At 43.6% G+C, this 25,464-nt stretch overlaps 1 protein-coding gene across 1 annotated transcript in view; it reads right to left on the bottom strand.

Moving 5' to 3' along the window:
• CCDC3 (coiled-coil domain containing 3) overlaps positions 1 to 24,697 on the bottom strand; it is a 93,328-nt gene extending 68,631 nt beyond the window's left edge. Inside the window, exons 1-2 of the mRNA XM_061435689.1 lie at positions 24,089 to 24,697; positions 20,055 to 20,229 (exon numbers count right to left, since the gene is read on the bottom strand). Coding sequence (XP_061291673.1) covers positions 20,055 to 20,229; positions 24,089 to 24,462 — 549 coding nt within the window. The 5' untranslated portion in view covers positions 24,463 to 24,697. The remainder of the gene's footprint in view (positions 1 to 20,054; positions 20,230 to 24,088) is intronic.
• Between the last annotated feature and the right edge of the window lie 767 nt (positions 24,698 to 25,464).

Raw genomic sequence — 25,464 nt, 5'->3', positions numbered from 1 at the left:
CACAAAGGGCCATTTTTATCATATTTCAGTTATATGATGGGTCTAGAATGGGGAAATCCATAGAGACAGAAGATCAGTGGTTGCCAGGGGCTGGGAAGACAGCTGAATTGGGAGTGGCTGGTAAAGGGCCCTGCGTTACCAGGGATGAAATGCTTTGGAAATACAGATAATGATGATGGTTGACCCTATATGAGAATATACTAAAAATCACTGAATTATATACCTTAAAAGGGAGAGTTTAATAGAATGTGAATTATATCTCAAAAAAATTAAACAGTAAGAGCACATCCATCAGAATGGCTCAAACAAAATGTTGTGATAATAGCAAATACTGGCAACTATGCGAAAATTTGATCACTCATACTCTGTTGGTTGGAATGTAAATGATTCTGCCACTTTGGAAAAGAGTTTGCAAGCTTCTTTTAAAATGACAAGTGTTTGTTTTAAAGTGACAAATGACCCAGCCTATGACACTCCTGGGCATCTACTGTAGAGAAATGAAAACTTCTGTCCACATAAAAGTCTACACGCCAGTGTTCAGAGTAGCTTTTCCATTACAGCTCATAACTGAAAACTACCCAATGTCCTTCAGTGGTGAGAGATGAATCAAATGATGGTCCACCCACCACACAGAATGTTACTCAGCAACAAAGAGAACTACAACAAGTCAGATTAACCTCAGTGAGGTTACTCTGCGTGAAGGAAGGTCATCTCAAAAGGTTCCACAACCAGTATAGCTCTACTTGTGAAACCACTGAAATAACAAAACTCTGGAGATAGAGAACAGGCGAGTGGCTGCCAAAGCTTGGGATGGGCAGCAGAGAAGGTGACGCTGGAAGGAGGAGCACTAGGGAGCCTGGGTGGCGGGATGGTTCTGTGCCGTGACTGTGTTGGTGGTGACAGGAAGCTGCAAACACACAGGTGCCTGCGGACGTGGCAGCATCTGAATCAGCTCTGTGCATGGAACCCATGTCATCACCCGGATCTGCTATCGCCCTACTTACCCAAGATGCTCAGGGGGAAGAAGGGGCAAGGGGGTGCCAAAGACTTGGCTCTATTTCTTTGCAACTGCCAGTGAATCTATATTTATTACAAAATAAGAAGTTTGTGGGTGTTTTTTAAATAACTATATAGGGTATTAGTCAATGTTTAAAAGTAACGGCTTACTTGCAAACCAGAAAGACAGACAGACAAGAGAACAACCGGATGGATACCAAGAGGAGAATGGGGGGGTGGGGATGAACTGGGAGACTGGAATTGACACATATATACTCTTGATACTATGCATAAGATAGATAACTAATGACAATGCACTGTATAACTAAGGGAACACTACTCAATGCTCTGTGGTGACCAAAATGGGAAGGAAATCCAAAAAAGAAGGGATATATGTATACACATAGCTGACTCACTTTGCTGTACAGTAGAAACTAACCCAATGTGGTAAAGCAACTGTGGTCTAATAAAAATTAACTTTAAGAAAGGCAACAGCTGTGTTTCAATAAAGCTTATAGTTCAAGGCAGAAGAAGAAATGATAACCCTAACCCTGACAGCTACAAATCACCTCTCCAACATATCAGAGAACTTCTCCTTCTTGTGTGAACTGCACATACTTGATAACAAATCAAGAGCTTCTGGCATGGACCCGCTAACTCACATGTCCTAACACTCACCCTCTAGCCCCTCGCATGCAGCTCTTGCTGTCCTAACACACACACCTGCATCCTCATCTCTGGGCTTCCCTTCATGCTCTTCCCTGTCTAAACTCATCTCTCTCCAGGTATCCAAATACTTTCCCAGCAGCTGTATCCATCTTTCCATGTGGGTTAACTGTGTCTCTAACTAGATGCTCCAGTTCAGACCCCAGGTTGTCTTCCTCTACTATATTCTCCATAACACATGACACAGTGCTGAGGATGTAGGAAGCACTCAGAGATCACTGCAGAGGGAATAAAGGGCGTCCTGCCTCAAGATCGTTAATTCTCACTCTTGTGAGCTACGTGATGCAGAGCAGGTACATACAGGCACATGTAAGTCAAGACATAATGTTTCACACGTAATCACTACTGTGTATTTTTAAACACTTTTGCGGGAAATGTGGTATTTAGCCAACACCTTGGGGGTGGCTGAGGTCCTCCAAGATGAGGAAAAAGACAAAAAAAAAAAGCTTTTAAAACTGGGCATAGGGACTTCCCTGGTGGTCCCGTGGTTGAGATTCCCCCTTCCAATGTAGGGGGTGCAGGTTTTAAACCTGTTCAAGGAAGTAGTATCTCACATGCCTCATGACCAATAAAGCCAGAGCATAAACAACATAAGCAATGTTTGCAACAAATTCAATAAAGACTTTAAAAATGGACCACATCAAAAAAAAAAATATCTTAAAAAAAAAGTGGGGAAAGAAAAGTAGACTGTGATCAGGGAACAGCTGGAAGAACACAGGAAGAGCCCATTTCCAAATGTATCCTGAACTCAGCCGTTCCTCTCCAGCGCCACCACGGCCCCCAGCCCCAGCGTGCATTACTCACAGCACACCACGCCTCCATGGCTCCCCAAAGCACAAAGCTCTAAACTTCATACGTTTGCTTAGAAAGCTCTGAATGGTCTGACTCCTGCTCACCTCTACAGATTCATCTCATTTCATTCTTTCCCACCAATAATGCTCGCTTCACACCTTTCCATCCCTCAAGCATGTCAAGCAAGGTCTAGGTTGCACAACGGCACTGGCTTGTTCTTCTCCCTGGAATGCTTTGCCACCTGATCTTTGTATGGCCAGCCCTATGTTATTCAGAGTTCAGTGTAAGTTTTATCTCCTAAGCCTAGTTACTAGTTCCTCCTTGTCTGTTACCACCCTCTCTTAATTCTTTGCCAAACACCTCATCATCTGACATTTTTCTTATCAACTGATGTATTGACTATCTCTTCCTCATCCCACCACAGTGTAAGTTCCAGGAGGGCACGGAACTCTCTTCTCTGTTTTTCTTTTTTTACTCCCAGTGCCTGACATATAGCAGGTATATAATAAATCTGTGTACGGCAAAGGTCTGAATAAATGAATGAATGAAAAAGATCACCACTCTACCTACTGCACAGTCCTGACTCCCTCTGGTCAAATGAATGATCTACTAACGGCAATCTAGGAACTTCCCTGGTGGCCCAGTGGCTAAGACTCTGAGCTCCCAACGCAGAGTTCAACCCCTGGTCGGGGATTTACATTCCACATGCTGCAACAAAGATGGAAGAGCCCACGGGCCATCACTAGACCCAGAGTAGCCAAATGAATTTTAAAAAATAAAATTAACAAAAAGACCTGTCAGGTTTTTAAAAATGGCAATCTAAAAGTTACTAGCATTCAATTAGAGGATAAGTTGGTAACATGACCCTTGATACCTCAAAAGGACTCTGAAAGCAGTAAACCACTGACTCCTGAATGACACGGAGGTTAATCCACATGTAACACAGTCGGCCCTCCGCATGCATGGTTCCCCTGTATCCTCAGACTCATCCAATCACGAATCGTGTGGTACTCTACTTACTACTGAAGAATATCTACATATAAATGGACCTGTGCCAGTCAAACCTGTGTTGTTCAAGGGTCATCTGTATTATAGATCATCAACAAGGTCCAGATCAAGCCTCCTAGCTTCTATAGAATCTTTCTAGAATAATCAGTGCCTCACTGGCCACCTCCTTTCTCTGACTTCCTAAAGCTTTTACTGCCTACACCATTCATGTGATACTTCACAACCCCCTTCTGTATGTTGGTACCCATGCCTACCATGAGAGGGACTGTGAGGTTCTGGGAATACAACCACCAATAAGGAGGAGTTTACCTTCCAGGTGGGGGATATAGATAGTAAACCAGTCTTTTCATAAATCATTGCTGCTACTGCTAAGTCACTTCAGTCACGTCCGACTCTGTGCGACCCCATAGACGACAGCCCATCAGGCTCCCCCGCCCCTGGGATTCTCCAGGCAAGAGTACTGGAGTGGGGTGCCATTGCCTTCTCCGCCATAAATCATTACTTAATGGTTTTTGTAACAAGTGCCACACACACATAAAAACAAGTGTGCACTAACAGCACAATGAAAGAACAAAACCAGACCAGCGGCACAAAAGGTCAGCAGGTAGGAAGTGGGTCAGGCACATGACAGTCCATGAGAAGAAACTCTCTCGCCTTTGGAGAGACCAGGGAATCGGCAGGATGGAGACCAGAAACAACGTGAACTTGAAGTCGGGAGACACCGGTCTCACATCCAGCACCATCAGTGTCCACCCACAGCCCTTGACTTGTCTGGGTGAAAGTTGACTCAACTGTGATAATTAGAACAGAATCAAGCTCAGTGTTGTCAGAACCCTTAGAGAAATAAAATATAACCCTGTCATTTTCCAGAGGTGAAATTATTTCAAAGAACAAGAATATTTATTGAGCATATATTAATTACATTTTAAGCATAAAGATCCATTGAGGTGAATGGATTTGCCCAATATTAGCATGAGTTAGCGGAGAAGGCAATGGCACCCCACTCCAGTACTCTTGCCTGGAGAATCCCATGGATGGAGGAGCCTGGTAGGCTGAAGTCCATGGGGTCACAGAGAGTCGGACACGACTGAGTGACTTCACTTTCACTTTTCACTTTCACGCACTGGAGAAGGAAATGGCAACCTACTCCAGTGTTCTTGCCTGGAGAATCCCAGGGATGGGGGAGCTTGGTGGGCTGCCGTGTATGGGGTCGCACAGAGTCAGACATGACTGAAGTGACTTAGCAGTAGCAGCAGCAGCATGAGTTAGTGGGCACAGTCTCCCTTCACTGAGCTGGTCGAGAGCAGTGATTCTCAAAGTCTGCAGATTCTTGGGGGATCCTGAGTTCCTTTCAGGGGAGCCCATGAGATCAAAACTATTTTCAGAACAACACTAAGATGTCAGGGTCACTGTGTTGACATTTGCACTGTTGCTATAAAAGCAAAAGTGAGTAAAACCAATGGCTGCTAAGTCGCTTCAGTTGTGTCCGACTCTGTGCAACCCCATAGCCAGCAGCCCACCAGGCTCTGCCATCCCTGGGATTCTCCAGGCAAGAACACTGGAGTGGGTTTCCATTTCCTTCTCCTTTGCGTGAAAGTAAAAAGTGAAAGTGAAGTCGCTCAGTTGCGACCGACTCATGGCGACCCCATGGACTGTAGCCCACCAGGCTCCTCCACCCATGGGATTTTCTAGGCCAGAGTACTGGAGTGGCTTGCCATCGCCTTCTCTGAAACCAATGGCACCTAATACAAATCAGGGCAGAGCTACCAAATAATACTAATAGTCATTACATTGTTTAGTGCCTGATGTGGGCAGAAAAGAAAATGGCAGTTTCAGAAGGTCCTTGATGAGTTTCCCTGGTGGTCCAGTGGTTAAGGGTCCATCTGCCAATGCAGGGGGCACGGTTTTGATCCTTGGTCTGGGAAGATCCCACATGCCGTAACGGGCGACTAAGCCCGACTCCTGAGGAGGCACTTGAGAGCCCACAAGCACGCCCTAGAACCTGTGCTCTACAAGAGAGGCCAGCACAGTGAGAAGCCCGCATGCTGCAACTGCGCCCCGCATGCCACTTCTGAAGAAATCCGAAGCACACAGAGCGCTTCGAGTGCTCAAGGGACAACGGCTATCTCAAGGCAAAGCACCTCCATGCCTGAGTTCGGAGCTGAACTAGCGGCTTTCTTTGTGAAAGACTATTTTTACTTGAAAGGACGAATGACAGATAAACTCTAGATTTGAGTATTTGATAGAAATTTTCTTGAAAATGAATAAAGGAGGCCTGTCATGTTAAGGAAAAAATAGCAGATTTTTGCCACGGATAAAACTCAAGCTTTCAAGCAAAAAGTAGAATTTTAGAAAACTTGCCACTGCATGCTTGACATTTTTCCACTGCTTTCCACTGCTTCAGACTTTCCTGATGAGATCAATGGTGATATTGATGAAATGGATTTTTTAATACTGTATAATTAAAAGTCTTAACATTTTCAACATCTGTAAAACTCTGAACCAGTATTTTTCGTATGGTCAATTCATCATGTTACAAAATCATGCATGGATTTAAAAAACCCATTCAAAGGGCAAGAAAGACTACTGGATTTTCATGTAGGAATACAACAAAAGTCACTGATAAAGTTTCAGATTTTGCACCATAGCTATTAAGAAACTATCACTTCTCAAGTTTTGATGTCGTATCAAAGAAGAATAAATACAGAAAAAGTCCTTAACTTACACTTAACAAGTGCGCAAATACTCGTTAAACTGACCTTATACTCCTCCATCCCTAAGGGATATCTTTGTTCTTGAACAAATAACGTGTAAATTAGACTGTCTAGGCAAAGTTCCAGGGACATTTTAAACCAAGTACTTTTGTACTTTATGGAAGATATGGATGAACTGAATTATGATTTTCTTGACCCATCTAGGCTCAAATTTCACTTTAAAAATGCCAGATCCTCTTTCCCATTCCTATTTGCTTCCTCCCCCATTCTTTTTTTTAATTTATTTAATTGGAAGCTAATTATTTTATAATATTGTAGTGGTTTTTGACATACATTGACATGAATCAGCCATGGATGTACGTGTTCCCCAACCTGAATCCTCCTCCCACCTCCCTCCCCATCCCATCCCTCAGGGTCATCCCAGTGCACCAGCCCTGAGCACCCTGCCTCATGCATCAAACCTGGACTGGCGATATATTTCACATATGATAATATACATGTTTCAATGTTATCCTCCCCCTATTCTTATTTGCTTTTGATCATCAGAAAATAAATACCATTCTTTGTCTCCCCGTAATACATTCCATGCAAGATTGACCAGATGTTCTCAATGGGCCCAGTCAAACAGAAACATCAACTTCCAGTAAGCCAAGATGAAGGAAACTGAATGGAGCCTATGACTCCTGTTGATTATGTTAAAATCTGTGCACATAATGCACAAAGCAACTACCTGAAGACTCTGAAAACTAAACAGCTAGAGACAATGGGACCTGAATCAAAGCGGGCTGAATCGCTATGCAGCAGGAACTCTACAAGAAATCTATTTCTGTCTAGATCAAGAAAAGGAGCCCCAGTGTGCTAGACAGTATGGAGGAAGTCCCTGGCTTTCTTTTTCTTTTTTCCTTACCCAGCTTTGTACCACAGCCAACTCTAGTCTCAGATCTGCACTGCCATGGTAGCACAGCCAGAACAGACACCCTAAATGGTCCCTTCTATTAAAGAAACTGAATGAGTAGAGAACCTTCCAACAAAAGAAGACTCCAGGTACAGATTATCCACTGATAAGATTTTACCAAACCATTACGGGCTGAATTGTGTCTCTCCAAAATTCATTTGTTGGAGGCCTAACCCCCAGCACTTCAGAATACGGCTGTATCTGGAGATATGGCCTTTAAAGCAGCCATCAAGTTAAAATGAGCCTGTTAGGGTGAGCCCCATCCAAGCTGACTGGTGGCCTTATGAGAAGGGGAAATTAGAACAAATGGAGAGACACTAAGGACATTCATATGCAGAGGGATGACCAGGTGAGGAGGCAGAAAGAGGGGAGCCACCTCCAAGCCACAGATACCCCAGAGGAGCTCAACTCTGCCAGCACCCTGATCATGGACTCCTGGCCCCCAGGACTGAGAGAGAACAAATGTCTCTTGTTGAAGCCACCCACTACGTGATATTATTTTTGTCCACAGAAGACTAATCCACCAACATTTAATGGGAAACAAACACCACCAATTCTACACAATCTCATCCGTAGAATAGGAAAGAACACTTTCCAACCCATTTTGGAGGCCTAATATTATCCTCGTGCCCTTTTTTTAATTAAAAGAAAACTACAAACAAATATCTCTCATGAACATAAGTGTAAAAAAATTCTCAACAAAATATTAGCAAATAAAGTCCATTAATACCTGAAAATAGGATTTATCTTGAGAATATAAGCATGGTTCAGCATTTGACATTCAATTTCATGTACTTAATTACAAACTGAAGAAGAAAGATGTCATGATGATCTCAGATGCTGAAAGAGTTTTTCATGAAATTTAACTTGAATTTAAGATTAAAATTCTCACCAAATCAGAAATAGAAGAAAATTTCTTTAACCTGCTAACAGGCGCTGGCACAAAAACTAACGATATCATGCTTAAGACAGGTCGTCCACGCTTATCCATCTACGCAACCTCATACAGGAAGCCCTAGCCAGTGCAATAAAGAAACAAATTCATACAGACTTGAAAAGGAGAAATAAAACTCCTTCTCTCCTAGAGGGTACACCATTTGGATCAAAGAGGATGTCAAAAGGGAATTTTTAAAATCTTGAAACAAATGAAAATGAAAACACAACATACCAAAACTTAAGGGATATAGTAAAAGCAGAACTAAGAGAAAAGTTTATAGTGATAAATGCCCATATTATAAGAGATCTCTAATAAACAACCTAACTTTATACCTCAATGAACTACAAAAGAACTAAACCCAAAGTTAGCAGAAGGAAGGAAATTAATAAAGATCAGAGAAGAAATAAATCAAATACAGACTAGAAAATAACAGAAAAGAATTGTAAGTTGATTTTTTGAAAGAAATAAACAAAATCAATAAAGCCTCATATTTACACCCATGGCTGATTCATGTCAATGTATGGTAAAAACCACTACAATACTGCCAAGTAATTAGCCTTCAATTTAAATCCATAAAAAATTTTAAAAAACCTTACCTAAACTAAGAAGGAAAAAGAGAAAACTGAAATAAAAACAGAAATGAAAGTGACATTATAACAGGTACCTAAAAAGTAAAGAAGCAAAATCATAAGGGACTATTGATGAACAATTACAAATTGGAAAACTTAGAATAGATAAATTTTGAGAAACATACAACGTGTTAAGACTGAAACAAAAAACAGAAAAACTCAACACACCAGTAACAAATAAAGAGATTCAAATAGTAATTTTAAAAACTCCCCAAAGTGAAAAGCCTAGGACCAAATGGATTCAAAGTTGAATTCTACTAATATTCAAATAAGAATTAACACCAGTGCTTCTTAAACTCTTCCAAAAAGTAAAATTAGAGGAAATACATCCAAACTCATTTAATGACAGCAGCCTCACCAGATATCATAGTTGGACAAAGACACTGCAAGAATAGAAAACTACACACCAATACCTCTGATACACATAGGTGTAAAACTCCTCAATAACACTAGCACACTGGATTCAAATATGTATCAAAAAGATTAAACACCATGACCAGTGGTGTTCCCAACTTCCCCTGGGAAGGAATGTTGGTTTAACATACACAAATCAATGTAATATATAGCACATTCACAAAATACAATATTTGAACCACATGATCATCTCAATATGCAGAAAAAAAAAACACTTGACAAAATTCAACACCCATTCATGATAAAAACTGAATAAAATAAATATAAAAGAAATTTCCTCAACACAATAAAGGCCATTTATGAAAAGCCCATGGCTAACATCATAATCAGTGGGGAAAACTGAAGGCTTTCCTATTCATGCCAATTCTACTAAACATAATACTGGAAGTACTGGCAAAAAAAAAAAAAAAAGACATAAAAGGCATTTAAATTGGAACAAAGGAAGGAAAACTATCTCTGTTTGCAGATGTCATGATTCTATATGTAGAAAACCCTGAAGACTCTACACACATGCCACAAATTTAGAATACATGATCCAGTAAAGCTTTAGGATACGAATCTACATGACAAAAAAAAAAAAAAGCAGTTGTATTTGTTTACACCAACAACAATCCGAAAAGGAAATGAGTAAGCAATCCTATCGATGATGTCACCTAAGAGAACAAAATACCTAGGAACAAATTTAACCAAGGAAGTAAACGATCTATGCCCTGAAAACTTTATAAGATTGATGAGAAAGACAAAGATCAATGGGGAGAGGTCCCATATTTATGGACTGGAAGAACTAATATTGCTAAAAATGCCCATATTACCCACAGTGATCTAGAGATTCAAAACAATGGCTATTAAAATTTCAGTGGCATTTTCCACAGAAATGGAAAAAACAATTCAAAAATTTGTGTGGAACTGCAAAGATTCTGAATAGCCAAAGCAACCTTTTTTTTTTTTTTTTTTTTTTTACCACCCACGTGTATTAACTTCATTTAGTGATAAAGAGGCCCAGAGAGTTCAGTGCTTGCGCAAGGAAACAGAACTAGCAGGTCATGCAACCAGGATGCGAAAGTGTCAGGTGCTTAACTAGGTTGTCCTTCCCCCTCCTTTCTTTTTCCTTTTTTTAAAAAATTAATTTATTTGTTTTAATTGGAAGCTAATTACTTTGCAATACTGTAGTGGTTTTCGCCATACACTGACATGAATCGGCCATGGGTGTACATGTGCCTCCCTCCTCCCTCCCCATCCCATCCCTCTGGGTTGTCCCAGTGCACCAGCTTTGAGTGCCCTGTTTCACGCATTGAACATGGACTGGTGATCTATTTCACATATGGTAATATACATGTTTCAATGCTGTTCTCTCAAATCATCCCACCCTTGCCCGTTTCCCACAGACTCCAAAAGTCTGTTCTTTATATCTGTGTCTCTTTTGCTGTCTTGCATATAGGGTCATTGTTACCATCTTTCTAAATTCCATATATATGTGTTAACATACTGTATTGGTGTTTTTCTTTCTGGCTTACTTCACTCTGTATAATAGGCTTCAGTTTCATCCACCTCATTAGAACTGATTCAAGTATGTTCTTCTTAACAGCTGAGTAATACTCCATTGTGTACATGTACCACAGCTTTCTTATCCATTCATCTGCCGATGGACATCTAGGTTGCTTCCATGTCCTAGCTATTGTAAACAGTGCTGTGAAGAACACTGGGGTACATGTGTCTCTCAATTCTGGTTTCCTCAGTGTATGACCAGCAGTGGGATTTCTGGGTCGTATTAACCAAAGCAATCTTAAAAAAAGAACAAAGCTGGAGGCATCACTGTTCTTGATTTCAAGTTATATTAAAAGGTATAGTAATTAAAACAGTATGGTACAAACCTAAAAACAAAGACCAGGGGAACAGAATAGAGAGCCCAGAAATAAATCCACACAGTTACAGTCAAATAATCTACAGTAAAATGCCAAGAACATAAAATGGGGAAGATTCGTTTCTTTAACAAATTACGCTGGTAAAACTGGATTCACATGAAGATAAATGAAAGTTGACCCTTATTTGACTCTATACGCGGCTTCCCTGTTGGCTCAGATGGTAAAGAATCTGCTGTAATGCAGGGGACCCAGGTTTGATCCCTGGGTTGGGAAGATCCCCTGGAGAAGGGAATGGCTACCCATTTCATTATTCTTGCCTGGAGAATCCCTATGGACAGAGAATCCTGGAGGGCTACAGTCCACAGGGTTCACAAAGAGTGGGACATGACTAAGTGACTAATACTTTCACACTATATACACAAACTAACTCAGTGTAAAGACTTACAGGTAAGACCTGAAACTAGAAAACAGAAAAAGAAATTGCTTCTTGATGCTGGTATGAGCAATTATTTTCTACATAGGACGCCAAAAGCACAGGCAACAGAAGCAAAAACTGATAAATTGGATTACACCAAAATAAAAAGCTCCTGTGCAGCAAAGGAAACAATAAAATAAAAGGGCGACCTATTGCCCTTTTAATTTAAAAACCATCTATCTGGTCCAAAACATACAGGGAAATCTTACAAATAAATAGTAAAACCATCTGATTGTTTAAAAATAGGTGAAGGTTCTGAACAGACATACAAATGACTAGCTAATCAAGGAAATGCAAACCGAAGCCATACTGGGATATCACCTCATGCCTGTTACTCTGGCTGCGTGAGTGTGTTAGTCACTCAGTCATGTCTGAGAGAGACTCCTCTCTCTCCATGGAATTCTCCAGGCAAGAATAATGGAGTGGGTAGCCGTTTCCTGCTCCAGGGGATCTTTCCGACCCAGGGATTGAACCTGGGTATCCTACATTACAGGCAGATTCTTTACCGTCTGAGCCACCAGGGAAGCCTGTTACTATGGCTATGATTCAAAAAATGAAAGATAACGTGTTAGCAAGGATATGGAGAAAAGAGAACATTTGTACATCGTTGATGGGAATGACAACTGGTGCAGTCATTATGGGCAACAGTCCAAATGCAAGGTCCTCAAAATATTAAAAGTAGAACTACCATCCAGAAAACCCTCTTCTGAGTATACAAGCAAATGACATCAGTACGTCTAAGAAATCAGTACCATATTCACTGAATCATTCATCACAATAGCCAATTCATGGAAACAACCTGTATCCATCAACAAATGAAGAAAAATGTGGCATATGTATTAATACATACAAAGGAATATTACTCAGCCACAGGAAAGAAGGAAATTCTGCCCTTTGTGATAACACAGATGAACCTTGAGAACATCACGATCAGCGATACAAGTCAAGGAAAGACAAATACTATTTGGTCGCACTTACATGTAGAATTTTTCTTAAAACCCACACTGAGATAGCACCACACACTTATTAGAATATCCATTTTGTTTTTAAACTGACAATTTCGAGTACAAATGAGAATGAAGAACAACTGGAAACCTCATACAAGGCTAATGCAAAGACAAAATGAGAAAGCCTGCATTTCAGTCTCTTCACCACTTACTAGCTGGATGATCTTGTGCAACCTACTTAATTGCCCTAAATCTCAGTTTCCTCATCTGTAAAATAGACATGCTGACACTTCCAATGTTAACGAGCCTCACACTGTTTCTGAGAAGTCTAACTGAAGTGTAAATACTTCACTGATGTATAGAACAGTCTTATGGACTCTGTGGGAGAGGGAGAGGGTGGGAAGATTTGGGAGAATGGCATTGAAACATGTAAAATATCATGTATGAAATGAGATGCCAGTCCAGATTCAATGCACGATACTGGATGCTTGGGGCTGGTGCACTGGGACAACCCAGAGGGATGGTATGGGGAGGGAGGAGGGAGGAGGGTTCAGGATGGGGAACACATGTATACCTGTGGTGGATTCATTTTGATATTTGGCAAAACTAATACAATTATGTAAAGTTTAAAAATAAAATTAATTAAGAGGTATTAAAAAAAAAATAAACCTGCAATACAAATAAAATAAAATAAAAATTGGGCCAACTATACAAAGATTATCACTTCCCTGGTGGCTCAGACAGTAAAGCGTCTGCCTGCAATGCGGGAGACCTGGGTTCAATCCCTGGGTCAGGAAGATCCTCTGGAGAAGGAAATGGCACCCCACTCAGTACTCTTGCCTGGAAAACCCCATGGATGGAGAAGCCTGATAGGCTACAGTCCATGGGGTCGCAAAGAGTCGGACACGACTGAGCGACTTCACTTTCACTTTCATACAAAGATGAAAGTATCATCTCTAATTTTAAAAAATGCTTTAGCCATTAAAAGCGAACTATAGACATATACCACAGACAAACCTCAAGTGCATCCTGCTATATAAAAGAAGACAAATTAAAAAAAAAAAAGCAACATAATGATTCTATTCACATGACATTCTGGAAAATGCAAAACTAGCTGGAGAACCCTTTAGAAGTCCCCAGGATTTGAGGTTGGGGAGGGGTCTGACCACACAGTGGCAGCCCAGGGCAGGGTTTCAGCAGTGACGGAAGCTTTCTATATTGTGGTTGGAGTTGCAGTTGTTCAACCACGTGTATCTGTCAAACATAACTGTATATGAAAAAGTGAATTTTATTGTGTGGAATTAAATATTCATTTAGAGAACAGAAATAGAGGAAGAAAGAGAGGCCCCTGCTTTCTAAGGTCTCAGAGCTCTCTGAATGAGAGAGAATTCGAGAGAGAATTCATTCAACAAATGTATGAGACACCACAAAAATGCACCACATGTACAACAAGGAATAGAATAGATATTCCTGCCCTCAAGTAGTCTAGTCTGTGAAAACAGGGACCAAGAGGCTTTGACCAGGATGGCTGCCATTAAACCAAAACAAAACCCCTCCCTCAACTATTTCGCCCCTTCACCTAAAGCCTCAATGGTGTTCAACCCACAACTGAACACCCCGAAGGAGCTGCCCTCCCTCCTCCACGCCACAGCCTAGATTCTGCTCTCTCCCTCTCCCGAACTGTTCTCTCTGCCAGTGGAGTAAGGTCTTATTTTAGCCCTCCTCCTACCTGACTTCTCAAGAGCTCTTGGTTGTCAATCACTCATCCTTCTGCACACATTCTGTGCTGTTCACGCTCCTGGATTTTTCTCGGGCGCCTCTGCCCTCTCACCAGTGTTAGCATTTCACAAGGCTCAGACCTACCTGCGGGCTTCGACTCTCTCTAAGTCCTCTCCCTTGGAAATCTCATCCATATCCAGGTTCAGCTGACACCTGGATATCACTTAGTCCCAAAGGCATATCCTCCACTCAGAGCTCTTCTCAAACCTCCAAACACAGATCCAACCACCTACTCAAGCTCTCACGCGGACAGCTCAAGGGCACCTCAACTCAACATGTCCAGCACTGGACTCAGGAATTCCTCTCCAAACCTGTCCTATTCCATTTATCCTGGTATGCAGTCAGCCAGGAACACAGGAGTCATCTTTGTCCCTCCCACATAGTTTACCAGCCAAACCCAAACCGCCATGACATCTACTGATTTTAGATCCTAAATCTCTCTCAAGTTTGCCTACATCGCTCCATCCCCTCCCCCTTCACCCGAGCCCAACATCTATCTGGCTGCTTTCAAACAACCACTGCCTCTTCTTACCATATCATCTGGATCCCCTCCAATATATTTCCCACTTCGGTTTTTTTTTTTTTTTAATATGCATTTGCTCCCATCACCTGTTGCTTTCAAAACATCAGAGGTGTCCCATTACTGTTAGAACAAAGCCCAGTCCTCACCGGAAACTATCAATCCCCACACGGTCTGGCCCCACTTAGAGCTCTTGCCACATCCTTCTCACTCACTCCCTTTCCTCCAGCTACTGGGGATTTCTTTGATTTTCTCAAAGGCACCATGGATCCTGCTACCACATGGCCTTTGCACAGATTCTTCACCTCTCTGGATTTCTCTCATTATCCCAATACTCCCACATTAACTAGAGTATCTCCTCTTCCATCAGATTTTAGCTTCAGTATAATTCAGCAGCAAAAGCTTTCTTTATCCCTAAGTCTAGGTCAGACTTCCTGATTATTTCCTTTCTTTCCCTTGAAGCATTTATTTCCATTTTAAATTCTAAAGTCATTAATGTGGTCTTTTGATTGTATTCACCACCAGCGCTAGGACTATAAACTTCATGAGGTCAGGGACTTTGTATTTTTCTCAACATTGAAACTCTGGTATCTAACACAGCAGCTGCCTCATGGCAGTCACTCAACAGCCACTTGCTAAAGACTGGACTCAACAATTCCACAAAATGAGGTGTGTACTGATATAATGTCATACATGTCCACACTCCATGTAATATCCATGGACTGGAAACAGTGTTACTACCTATCAACAGGGGACTTGATTAAATACACAGTAAGGCATTAATACAATGGAATACGACACAGCTGTTTAAACCAACGTACATGTCTAGATACAGCAACTTACATGTCTACTTACACGTCCCACAACCACGTGTGCGCATCGCAGTGCCACTGGTACCAAAAGTGTGTGTTAGTCACACAGTCGTGTCCGACTCTTTGTGACCCCAGGGACTGAAGCCCGTCAGGCTCCTCTGTCCATGGGATTCTCCAGGCAGGAATATAGGAGTGGGCTGCCATGCCCTTAAAGAAGACAGTGAATCTTGATTGAAGTGTTTGTTGGGGGAGAATACTCATTGGAAGCTTACAAGAAACTATTAACAGTGGTTATTCGTTTGGAGGGTAGGTGGGAACTGGGTGGATGGGTGTCCGAGGTGGGAGAAATAACTCTACTGACTACCATTTTATACTTTCAGATTTGGAAATCCACGTGAACATGGTTTATAACTCAGTACATGAATTTTTAAGTGCTCTGTGACCAGAACCCAGTAAAGTCTGTTGAATGAATTACAACACACGAGAGCTTCCCCGTCATCTGTTCCCCTCTCCACCACCCACCCTGTCAGCCCTGCTCCCACTGCCACTGCCCTGGGAAGACACCGGAAGCTTTTAAAAAGCTGCATGATCTTTAAGATTTAAAGCCATACTTTCTAAATATCCATTTATAGTCATAAACCCCTCCATCACTCTTTACAACTGACAAAGTGCTTTCAAACCTATGATCTAATGGGGTCCTTAAGACAACCTGAGACAGTTTATATGTTTTGAAAGTGAAAGTCACTCAGTCATGTCCGACTCTTTGCAACCCCATGGACTATACAGTTCATGGAATTCTCCAGGCCAGGATATTGGAGAGGATAGCCTTTCCCTTCTCCAGGGGATTTGCCAACCCAAGGATGAAACCCAGGTCTCCTGCACTGCAGGGGGATTCTTTACTAGTTGAGCCACAAGGGAAGCCCAAGAATACTGGAGTGGGTAGCCTATCCCTTCTCCAGCAGATCTTCCTGACCCAGGAATCGAACTGGGGTCTCCTGCATTGCAGGCAGATTTTTTACCAACTGAGCTATCAGGGAAGGAGAAAACTGAAGTTGTGGGAAATTAAGGGTTCTGCCTGAGGTCACGCCTCTGAAAATGGCACAGCCAATCCGGATTGCCTGATGAGGATGGTACCTCCCTCACCATCCTTCCCAACTCTAAAAAGGGAAAAAAGAAAGATGACAGGAGGTCTTCCACAGATTTTATGTCAGTCCCATGACATTCTAGGTCGGATTGATGTATGTGTGGGTCAGTCTGGGTTGCGGTCCCGGGGGACAGGACTTGCTGAGAGAGGAAAACAGCCAACTTTTGTTTTGATTGCTACACTCACCCAGCAGGGAAGAAAAAAGGAAAGGAAAATGTTCTTGGCTGGCGTGGAGAGAACCCTGCCAGAAAATGGGATGGATGCTCTAACTTGCCAAAGACATCCCCGGAGGCCCCATTAACACCATGATACTGAACCAGAGAGATGCTGAACACTTAGGAGTGCTGCTGATTCCCTGGCAACTTTTGAAAGCAAGCTTGTTTCCACTGACGGAAGCAAGGGGTGGGGGGGTGGGGGGAGGGGGGAGCGGTGGGATGTCTAAGGATGGGATTAGAGAATGGGAGGATTTGGCTGCTGAGGACCGAGTTGCAGGTTGTCCTGGGTATGTATCACAAAAAGTTTCCCTACATCAGATTTTCCTCTGGTTCCATTTCTTAACCTCCAGACTGACCCTAGAGTCCCAGATTCATGTGATGCTCCAAGAGAATGAGAAGGAGAAGATGCACCCTTCACGACCACGATCTAAGCACACTGTTCGAGCTGACTGGGGACTTAGAGAAGAGCAGCAGCAAGAGTGGAAATGATGAGAATGCATCAGTGTGCCCCCTGAATTCATCGTCATCTAAGACACAGCATGTGATATAGGGAAACTGTGTAATGTGCACAGTCCAGGGCCATTCATAATGGTCTCAGAACAAATGAAGGATTCACATGTTCCCATTAGCAAGAGTCTAACTGGAATTAAAAGGTGACCCAAACAAGCTCCTCTGACCCTGTCTAAAATGGAAGACCCATCACCTTAGGAAAAACAGACTGTTTGTGTCGTAACATGATTTATTTACCCTGCATAGGAGAGAAAGCAGGATACTCACCTTCACACAGAAAAAGCAGAGAGGACTTCGCTGGTGGCACAGTGGATAGGAATCCATCTGCCAGAGCAGGGACATTGGTTCAATCCCTGGTCCAGGAAGATCCCACAAGCTGCAGATCAACTAGGCCCGTGTGCCAAAATTAGTGAGCCCACAACCCACAACTACTGAGACCCATGTGCTCAGAGCCTGTGCTCTGCGATGAGGGAAGATACTGCAATAAGAAGCCTGTGCGCTGCAACAAAGAGTAGCCTTCGTTTGCCATGACTAGAGAAAAGCCCTCACGGCAACAAACATCCAGCGCAACTGAACATAAGTTGTTTTTTTTTTTTTAAGGCAGATAATTTTTAGTTTTAGTTTTTTTTTCAAGAAAGAAGCAAGTAACTGTCCATAACTCTTCATCTAATTCTGACACCTTCAATTCACAACTATTTTAATCACTGCAGAGAAAGTAAAAATATCTCATGGAATATCATAAAATATAAATGCTAGCACCGTAGTTTTATTTTAAACCTAAATTCTCAAATGAACTAGCTAATTTAACTCAGCTCTGATGTGGTACCTTTCAAAGTGGGCAGAAGAAGGAGCCAAGACGTGACACATACAAAGTCCATCAACACCTCAATTTGGCTCTGCAGCAGCTCAGCAACCTGGAACAATTAATTCTCTTTCCCCAAAAGCTTCTGACTCAGCGCAAACACACATACCCACCCTCTGTTATCTAAGAGACCAGGATGATGAAATGGAAGAGGAATTCTCCCCAAGATCAACATCTGACCACCCAAAACAGGACTGCCTTCACATTAAAACAATTCTCCACAGTCTCATTGTTCTATTTTTTTCGAATGATGGAGAATCTAATTGCAGTAAAATGTTAATAGCTTCATTGTGTGACCACAGGGCTAATCAGTTATATATCTAAAGAGTTTGGGGCTCAGCTGCGAGATATTTTTGGATCAACATCTGATCTCTTGACATCAGTGTACTATTACCAAGGATTTAGTACATGAAGCAAAAATCCCACAAAATGGAGAACCACAGGACCAAGACTAAAAAGATTTAATTTGAACATGCTACGGTCTGACCCAGGCTGGGGATACTCAGGCTTATACTTGGTGGTTCCAGTTCAATGTGGAGTGGGCGCTGGCACAGATTAAGAGCCGGGTAGGAAAAAAAGAAGAGTGGGGCAGGGGAAAGAAAGGTGTTTAGATCCATGTGGGGAGTGAAATATATGACAAGCACTCAGAAGATTTTGGCAAATCTTGAAGAGGGGTCAGGGAGTTGAGAACCGTCAGTAGGGCAGGCCTAAGGAAGGAACCCTGGATAACGTATGGAAAGGAAGAATCTACACTTTTCTGCAGTCGGATGCATTTGCCCACGATGAGAACAGTTTCTGTGCAAAGAACATGAAGAAAGCCTCCAGGTGCCATGGAGCCCTGGGCAGGAGGTTTGGAAGAACAAGGTCACTCCCCTAGGGCAACCCACAAGACAAGAGAAAGACAGTGCCCCCACCAAGGCCACCACAGATGCGGGAAAGAAGGAAACCACCTAATACATGCACGTTGGTTCATTAACCCACATCAGAACTGTCTCCTGCGGTCTGTCACGTGGTCCTATAAACATCTTGGTGGGAGACTGGGAGCGATGGGCCACGGCCTCCCTGCTCCCCTGGCTCAGTTGCATGCCACTGCTCGAAGAAAGCGACAGTCCTCGAAATATCCCCACAACTCAGACATCTGCCTCAGACTGAAAGGTGCCTTTTCTATCTTCATGCCCAGAGTGATCCGGATCCTTCTGTTCCATGGGAACTAGATCCTGCCACTAAAGGTTTGCATGCTGCAACTGAAGATCCTGCACGCTGCAGAAAGACTGAAGATCCCACATGCCACAACTAGGACCCAGCAGGGTCAAGTAAAAACATACATAAGTATTTGAAATCAACAACAGAAGTAGTCATAACAGCTCAGTGTATTGAGTGCTTACTCTCAAACACCTCACTAAAGGCTTTACCTATGGACATTCCCTACGTAGTTAAATCATGTCGCATCCGCCCTAAGATACAGATGTTACTATTGCTTCCAATTTACAGAAGAGGAAACTGAGGCACAGCATGCCAACCTTCAGCCCAACTTGTCCCCTCACTTTGTGAGGAACCTCATGCCACACAGTACAGCCTGAGGACTCCAGAGTTTGTGAGCAGTGCTTGTCAGCTTCTGGGAGGGCTGTGGAGAGGGTGAAAAATACCTCTTGATCTGGACTTTGGAAGAGGCCTCTTGACCCCCTTGCTCTCAACATTCGTATGAGTCATAGCTCTCTTATTATTTTGCTGTAGCACAGGGTATAGCCAATTCTTACCCTAGTGTCTTCTTGGACCTCCCAGTCACTGGAGAAAGTCGCCAGCTGCTGCCCTTGTGAACAGTTTGAAAACTGGAAAAGGCTAGAAAACATCCTTCTGTTCTCTTGAGTGTCTGGAAAGATGGCATCTTGGAAATTGACTCCATGAGGCAAGAGGTTATAGTTCTCATCCATCCTAATGGAAAAAAAGGAGGCAAGAGCTGTAGGCTGGACACCCATGGGGTGTGCCATGTCGAATTGAGAATCAACAGAAGACTGTGACAGAGTTGCTAGTTATACAACATCTTTTTTTAAAGTAGAGTTTAATTACAATGTTGTGCTAATTTCTGCTGTAAAGTGACTCAGTTATACATATATATACATTTTTTATATCTTTTCCATTATGGTTTATCCCAGGAGATTGGATATGGTTCCCTGTGCTAAGGTAGGACCTTGCTGTTTATTCCAAATATAACAGTTTGCATCTGCTAACCCCAAACACCTAGTCCGTCCGTCTCCCTCCCTCCATTCCCCTTGGCAACCACACGTTTATTCTCTGTATCCATGAGTCTGTTTCTGTTTTGTAAATAGGTTCATTCGTGCCATATTTTAGATTCCACATATAAGTGATATAATATGGTATTTATTCTTCTCTTTGTGACTTACTCCGCTTAGTAGAATTATCTCTAGTTCCATCCATGTTGCTGCAAATGGCATTCTTTCTTTCTTGTTCTGGCTGAGTAATATTCATATATACATACCACATTTTCTTTAATCATTCAACTATCAAGGGACATCTAGGCTGTTTCCGTATCTTGGCTGTTGGGAATACTGCTATGAACATGGGGGTGCATGTATGTTCCTGAATTACAGCTTTGTCCGGGGATATGCCCACGAGGGGGACTGCTGGATCATATGGTGGTCCTATGAACTTTCTGAGGATCCCCCATACTGTTTTCCATAGTGGCTACCCCAACTTACATTCCCACCAACAGTGTAGGAGGGTTCCCTTTTCTCCACACTCTCTCCAACATTTGCTATTTGTTCTTTTTTGATGATAGCCATTCCGTCTGATAGGAGATGGTACCTGGCGGTAGCTTTGATTTGCATTTCTCTAAGAATTAGTGATGCTGAGTATATTTTCATGTGTCTACTGGCCATCTGCATGTCTTCTTTGGAGAAATGTCTATTAAGGTTTTCTGCCCATTTTTTGATTGGGTTTTTTTTGTTGTTGAGTTGTATGGTCTGTATATTTGAAATTAAGCCCTGGTCTATTGCATCATTTGCAAATACTTTCTCCCATTCTTTAGGTTGTCTTTTTTTTTTTTTATGGTTTTCTTTGCTGTGCAGAAGCTTATAAGTTTGATCAGGTCCCCTTTGTTTATATGTGGTTTTATTTCTATTACCTTGGGAGACTGACCTAGGAAAACAAAGGTCCAATTTATGTCAGAGAACATTTTGCCCATGCTCTCTTCTAGGAGTTTTATGGCATCATGTCTTATGTTTAAGTCTTTAAACCACTATGAGATATTTTTGTGCAGTGTGAGGGTATATTCTAACTTCACTGATTTACATGCAGCTTCCAATTACACATTTACATGGCTCGCCTTAGAGGAGTCACTCTCTCTGTTGTTTCTCTACCTCACACTGCACGTGTCTATCCTTTTTCAAAACACGTGAGTTGGGGGACGGGTGCGGGTGAACATTTGTGTATCTCCCAAGCTGCCTTCCTTCTCCTAGTGGAGTGCTCCTTGTTTCCTGGGCAAAGGAAAGCCAATTGCAATGACCCAAGATTCAAGTCCTACCACTGCTACTTATCTCCTGTTTGACACACAGCGAATTTCTTAAATTCTCTAAGCTTAAAGCACAATCTATAAAACGAGGATGACAACAGCATCCTTATTTGTTTAATGATGAGGAGTGCATTTTTTAAAAAGTAAGTAAAGTATTTGACACAGAGTAAGCACCGTATAAAACTTAACATTTTAACAGAACCCTGCGTAAAGTACCTGTTGGCAAGACAGAGAAGTCAAGAGAAGGAAAAGGAGAGATGGAAGCGGCACTCCAGCCCAAAGTAGGCATTTGGGGGCTCACCAGGGAGTCTCCACTGCCACTCTCTCCCGTGACACTGACCAGAATCTGTTCTCCTCTCCGAGGGGCCCAGAATAACAGAGGAATGATTTGTTTGTGGTTGTTAACACACATCAGGGCAATACAGCCCTCTGAAATAGAAATCTTGTCAGACCACCATTTGACTCTGTATCTCTGCCCTAACATTTTATAAATATGTCAGAGAAAAAGAGGAAAGAGCTGGCTGACCACCAGAGAGCCAGTGGACAAAACTGTATTTCATTATAAAATCGGAAAAGAAAATAATGTCTCCTTAAGTACTCTGGCTCTTTTTACTTTGGAAAATAAAGTTTTATTGTTGAATAGTTTTAGAGCTGGTTTCCCTATAAAGACATGTAAAAATCTAAGTTTCTCCATATCAAGAAGGTACTATCTCACTCCTTGCCAGCTTTATTTAGAAACTGTATTTCTCCAGTATTTTTTTTTTTAATTCAACTTAATCTGGCTAAACCACCCAAGCCAACACAAAGCACGCCATGTATTCTAAACTTAGATATTCTGGCTTTAATATGGAAAACATGTGTTACTGCAAGCTTACGGACGCCCCTCTGTGGAACCTTCTGTCTTCTTTCTCAGTGATGTGAAATCTCAAGAGCTAAAAGTTAGTCTGCAGACCAAGGTCATGGCTATTCCAAATATCCTTAATGCTCTGCCACATACTGGGAAGATGGGACTTATTGTCCAATCACTATCCGTTAGATTCCATTTTGACGTTCCTCCCAGTTCCTCTGTTTCAGCCTCCTCCTCCAACTGGAGAGAACCAATGTATTAGGGTTCCACCTGCTGTTTTGTATTGCAAACTTCAGTTGAACCCATAACCTGAACCCTTATCTACATGCATTTCGTCGTGACCACACGACAAACTTTCATGGAACTTCACAAGATTCCAGGAGTCTCCCAACAGACAAGGCCTGGTCTAATTCACCTCTCTGTTCTTCAAAGCTCTGTGAGCACCTTCCCAATCCCTTAATGCCCCCACCCCCAGGCCCTTCCTCTGTCAACTTTGGCTATTTGGAAGAGCCTGGCATTGAGATCTGCTGGCAGCTGATACGAGCTAATCCGAGTGGAACACGAGGACAGCTGGGCTGCATTCCACGCGGTCCCGTCTTGGCGTTCAAGCAGGTGTGCAGAGCTGAGCAACTACACGCGCCTCATCTGACCTGCACCAGGTGTTCTGCAGCAGGTACTAGGCTCTAATCTCAACCAACCTCGTTTGGCACATTATGAAGGTGAGGCTCTTGAGGTTCTTGACAAGGTCAGTAACTTGCTCAAAATGACAGGAAGAACACAGCCAGAATTCCAACAATTGTCTGATTCCAAAGGTGTTTGGATTGGTTTTGACCACTGTCCATCCCAAACGACTCCCACAGCATCCACTTTAAAAAATAGCTTTCCTCCTCTATAAGGATTCCACCTCAATTAGGGTTCCACTTTCTTATTTCAAACTCCAGGAGACGCCGTCACCTGAACTCTTACCCACAGGCATCTCATCTGCACCACAGACCAACCTGCATGGAACTCACCCAGAGAGGGCGCCTGTCCGATTGCCCTTCATACTCCTCAGAGCGCTGTGACCAGGGCCTTCTTCCCCCATCACCCCCCGCATAAACCTCTGCTATCGGGAATAGGCTGTTTGTTGCTGGAAACCACCTTGAGCTTTGGCCTGAAACACTCTTCCCTGGTCAAGCACGGGAGCCATCCCTGTTTTTTCAACAGTCTTAGCCAGAGGCTTCCAAGATCTCTGTAGACACGAGGAGCACCAAAGAGCAGAAAATGGGAAGGAGACCAGGGGAGACCAGGGCATCACTTAACATCGCCTGGACGGGATTCTGGAGGAGTTCCTGAGCCTGCTGGGGATAAAGGTACCTCTGCTGGCCGTGCCAAGTGGCGGAAAGGATGGTATGGGCGGGAGGTGGCAGGCTCACCTGAGGAAGAAGAAATAGGAGTAATCCTGGACCACGGTGTGGGAGTGACAGGAGAAGTAGCCCAGGCCGGTGAGGTTGAGCCTGGAACCCGCTGGCACCTCGAGCATGCTGCCCCACGCCTGGTCGCACAGCATCTCGATCTCAGCGGAGTAGAAGAGCCCCGCGTCGCTGGCCTCATACTGCCAGGGCAGGTAGTTGTACAGGCCGTGCACCTCCTCGTGCAGCGCCAGCACCTTGGCGTACACGATGATCTCGGCCAGCTCGGCTCGGCAGCCCTCGCTCAGGGGTCTCCACTCGGAGGGCAGCTGGCAGCCGCGGGCGGTCCCCAGCCCGCCGGCCAGGCAGAGCGCGGCGAGCAGCAGCGGGCGCAGCATGCCGGCGGCGGGGGCGGGCGGCGGGAGCCGCCGGGTGGGCGCCGCGCCCCAGGCGCGCTACCCGGGGCGCATGGCCGGGGCGGGGAGGCCCGCGGCGGCAGCGAGAGCGTCCGGGAGCCCGAAGTGCCGGGCCCCACCAGCGGGAGGCGCAGCCCGGGGCGCTTGGCTCCGCGCACCGCTGCGGAACTCAACGTGCTGCTCCCTCCTCCGCCGGGATCCCCCTGCCGGGCCTCGCTTGGGAGGCTTTTAAAAGGGCACGGGGAGGGCCGGCCGCCGCCTCCTCCTGCCCCCCGTGGCTGGGGCGTGGGCGGCAGCGGGAGGGGCGGAGGCGGGAAGCCGTCCAGCGGCGCGCGGTGCTGGGGAGACAGCTCAGTCGGCGCTGGACCGGGAGCCCCCGGGCCGAGCTCCGTGTTTGCGCCAGCGGGGAGGTCCGCGGCCGAAAAGTCAGTGTGGGGAGCGGCGGCCCAGCCGTCTTCGAGTGCCCTGCGCACCGACCAGGTGGAAGCTCTGCAGGCACAAAGCGCGCTCCAGACATGGCCTTCTTAGAATGATTGCCGTCAATTGCCAAGAGTACTCAGCGTACGTTTTTGCATTTTCTGAGTAGTTCATTTACACTCAGATGGCACAGAAATCTAACTTTACTGTCGCAGAGTTTACCTTGGAAATTCTGTGTGATCTTTTCTGAATCTCTCTCTCCCTTTCCATCTCTTATGTTTTAACAATGCTCTAAGGAAAGCCTTCACCATCTGAAAAGCCAAAGCTTTTCACATTGCTTGGATTTTCCTACAGCCACATGGTCTCATGATTGACCTCATTCCTACTTTCAGATTCTGAACACCCTACACCTGAGAAATAGATTCAGAAGTTCCAAAGAGCTTTTCACAAGTCAATGAGTGACTCTGAAGAGACCTAAACTCCACAGTTAAATCTTTATTTCAAAATTAGGCAGTTCCTTTTATCTCCCAATTACCTTAATTATTCTTCATGTTGGGAGAAGGCAAT

The sequence above is a fragment of the Bos javanicus genome, chromosome 13, assembly GCF_032452875.1.
Source record: "Bos javanicus breed banteng chromosome 13, ARS-OSU_banteng_1.0, whole genome shotgun sequence".
Classification (NCBI taxonomy): Eukaryota; Metazoa; Chordata; class Mammalia; order Artiodactyla; family Bovidae; genus Bos; species Bos javanicus.
This window is presented reverse-complemented; position numbering and strand designations above follow the sequence as displayed.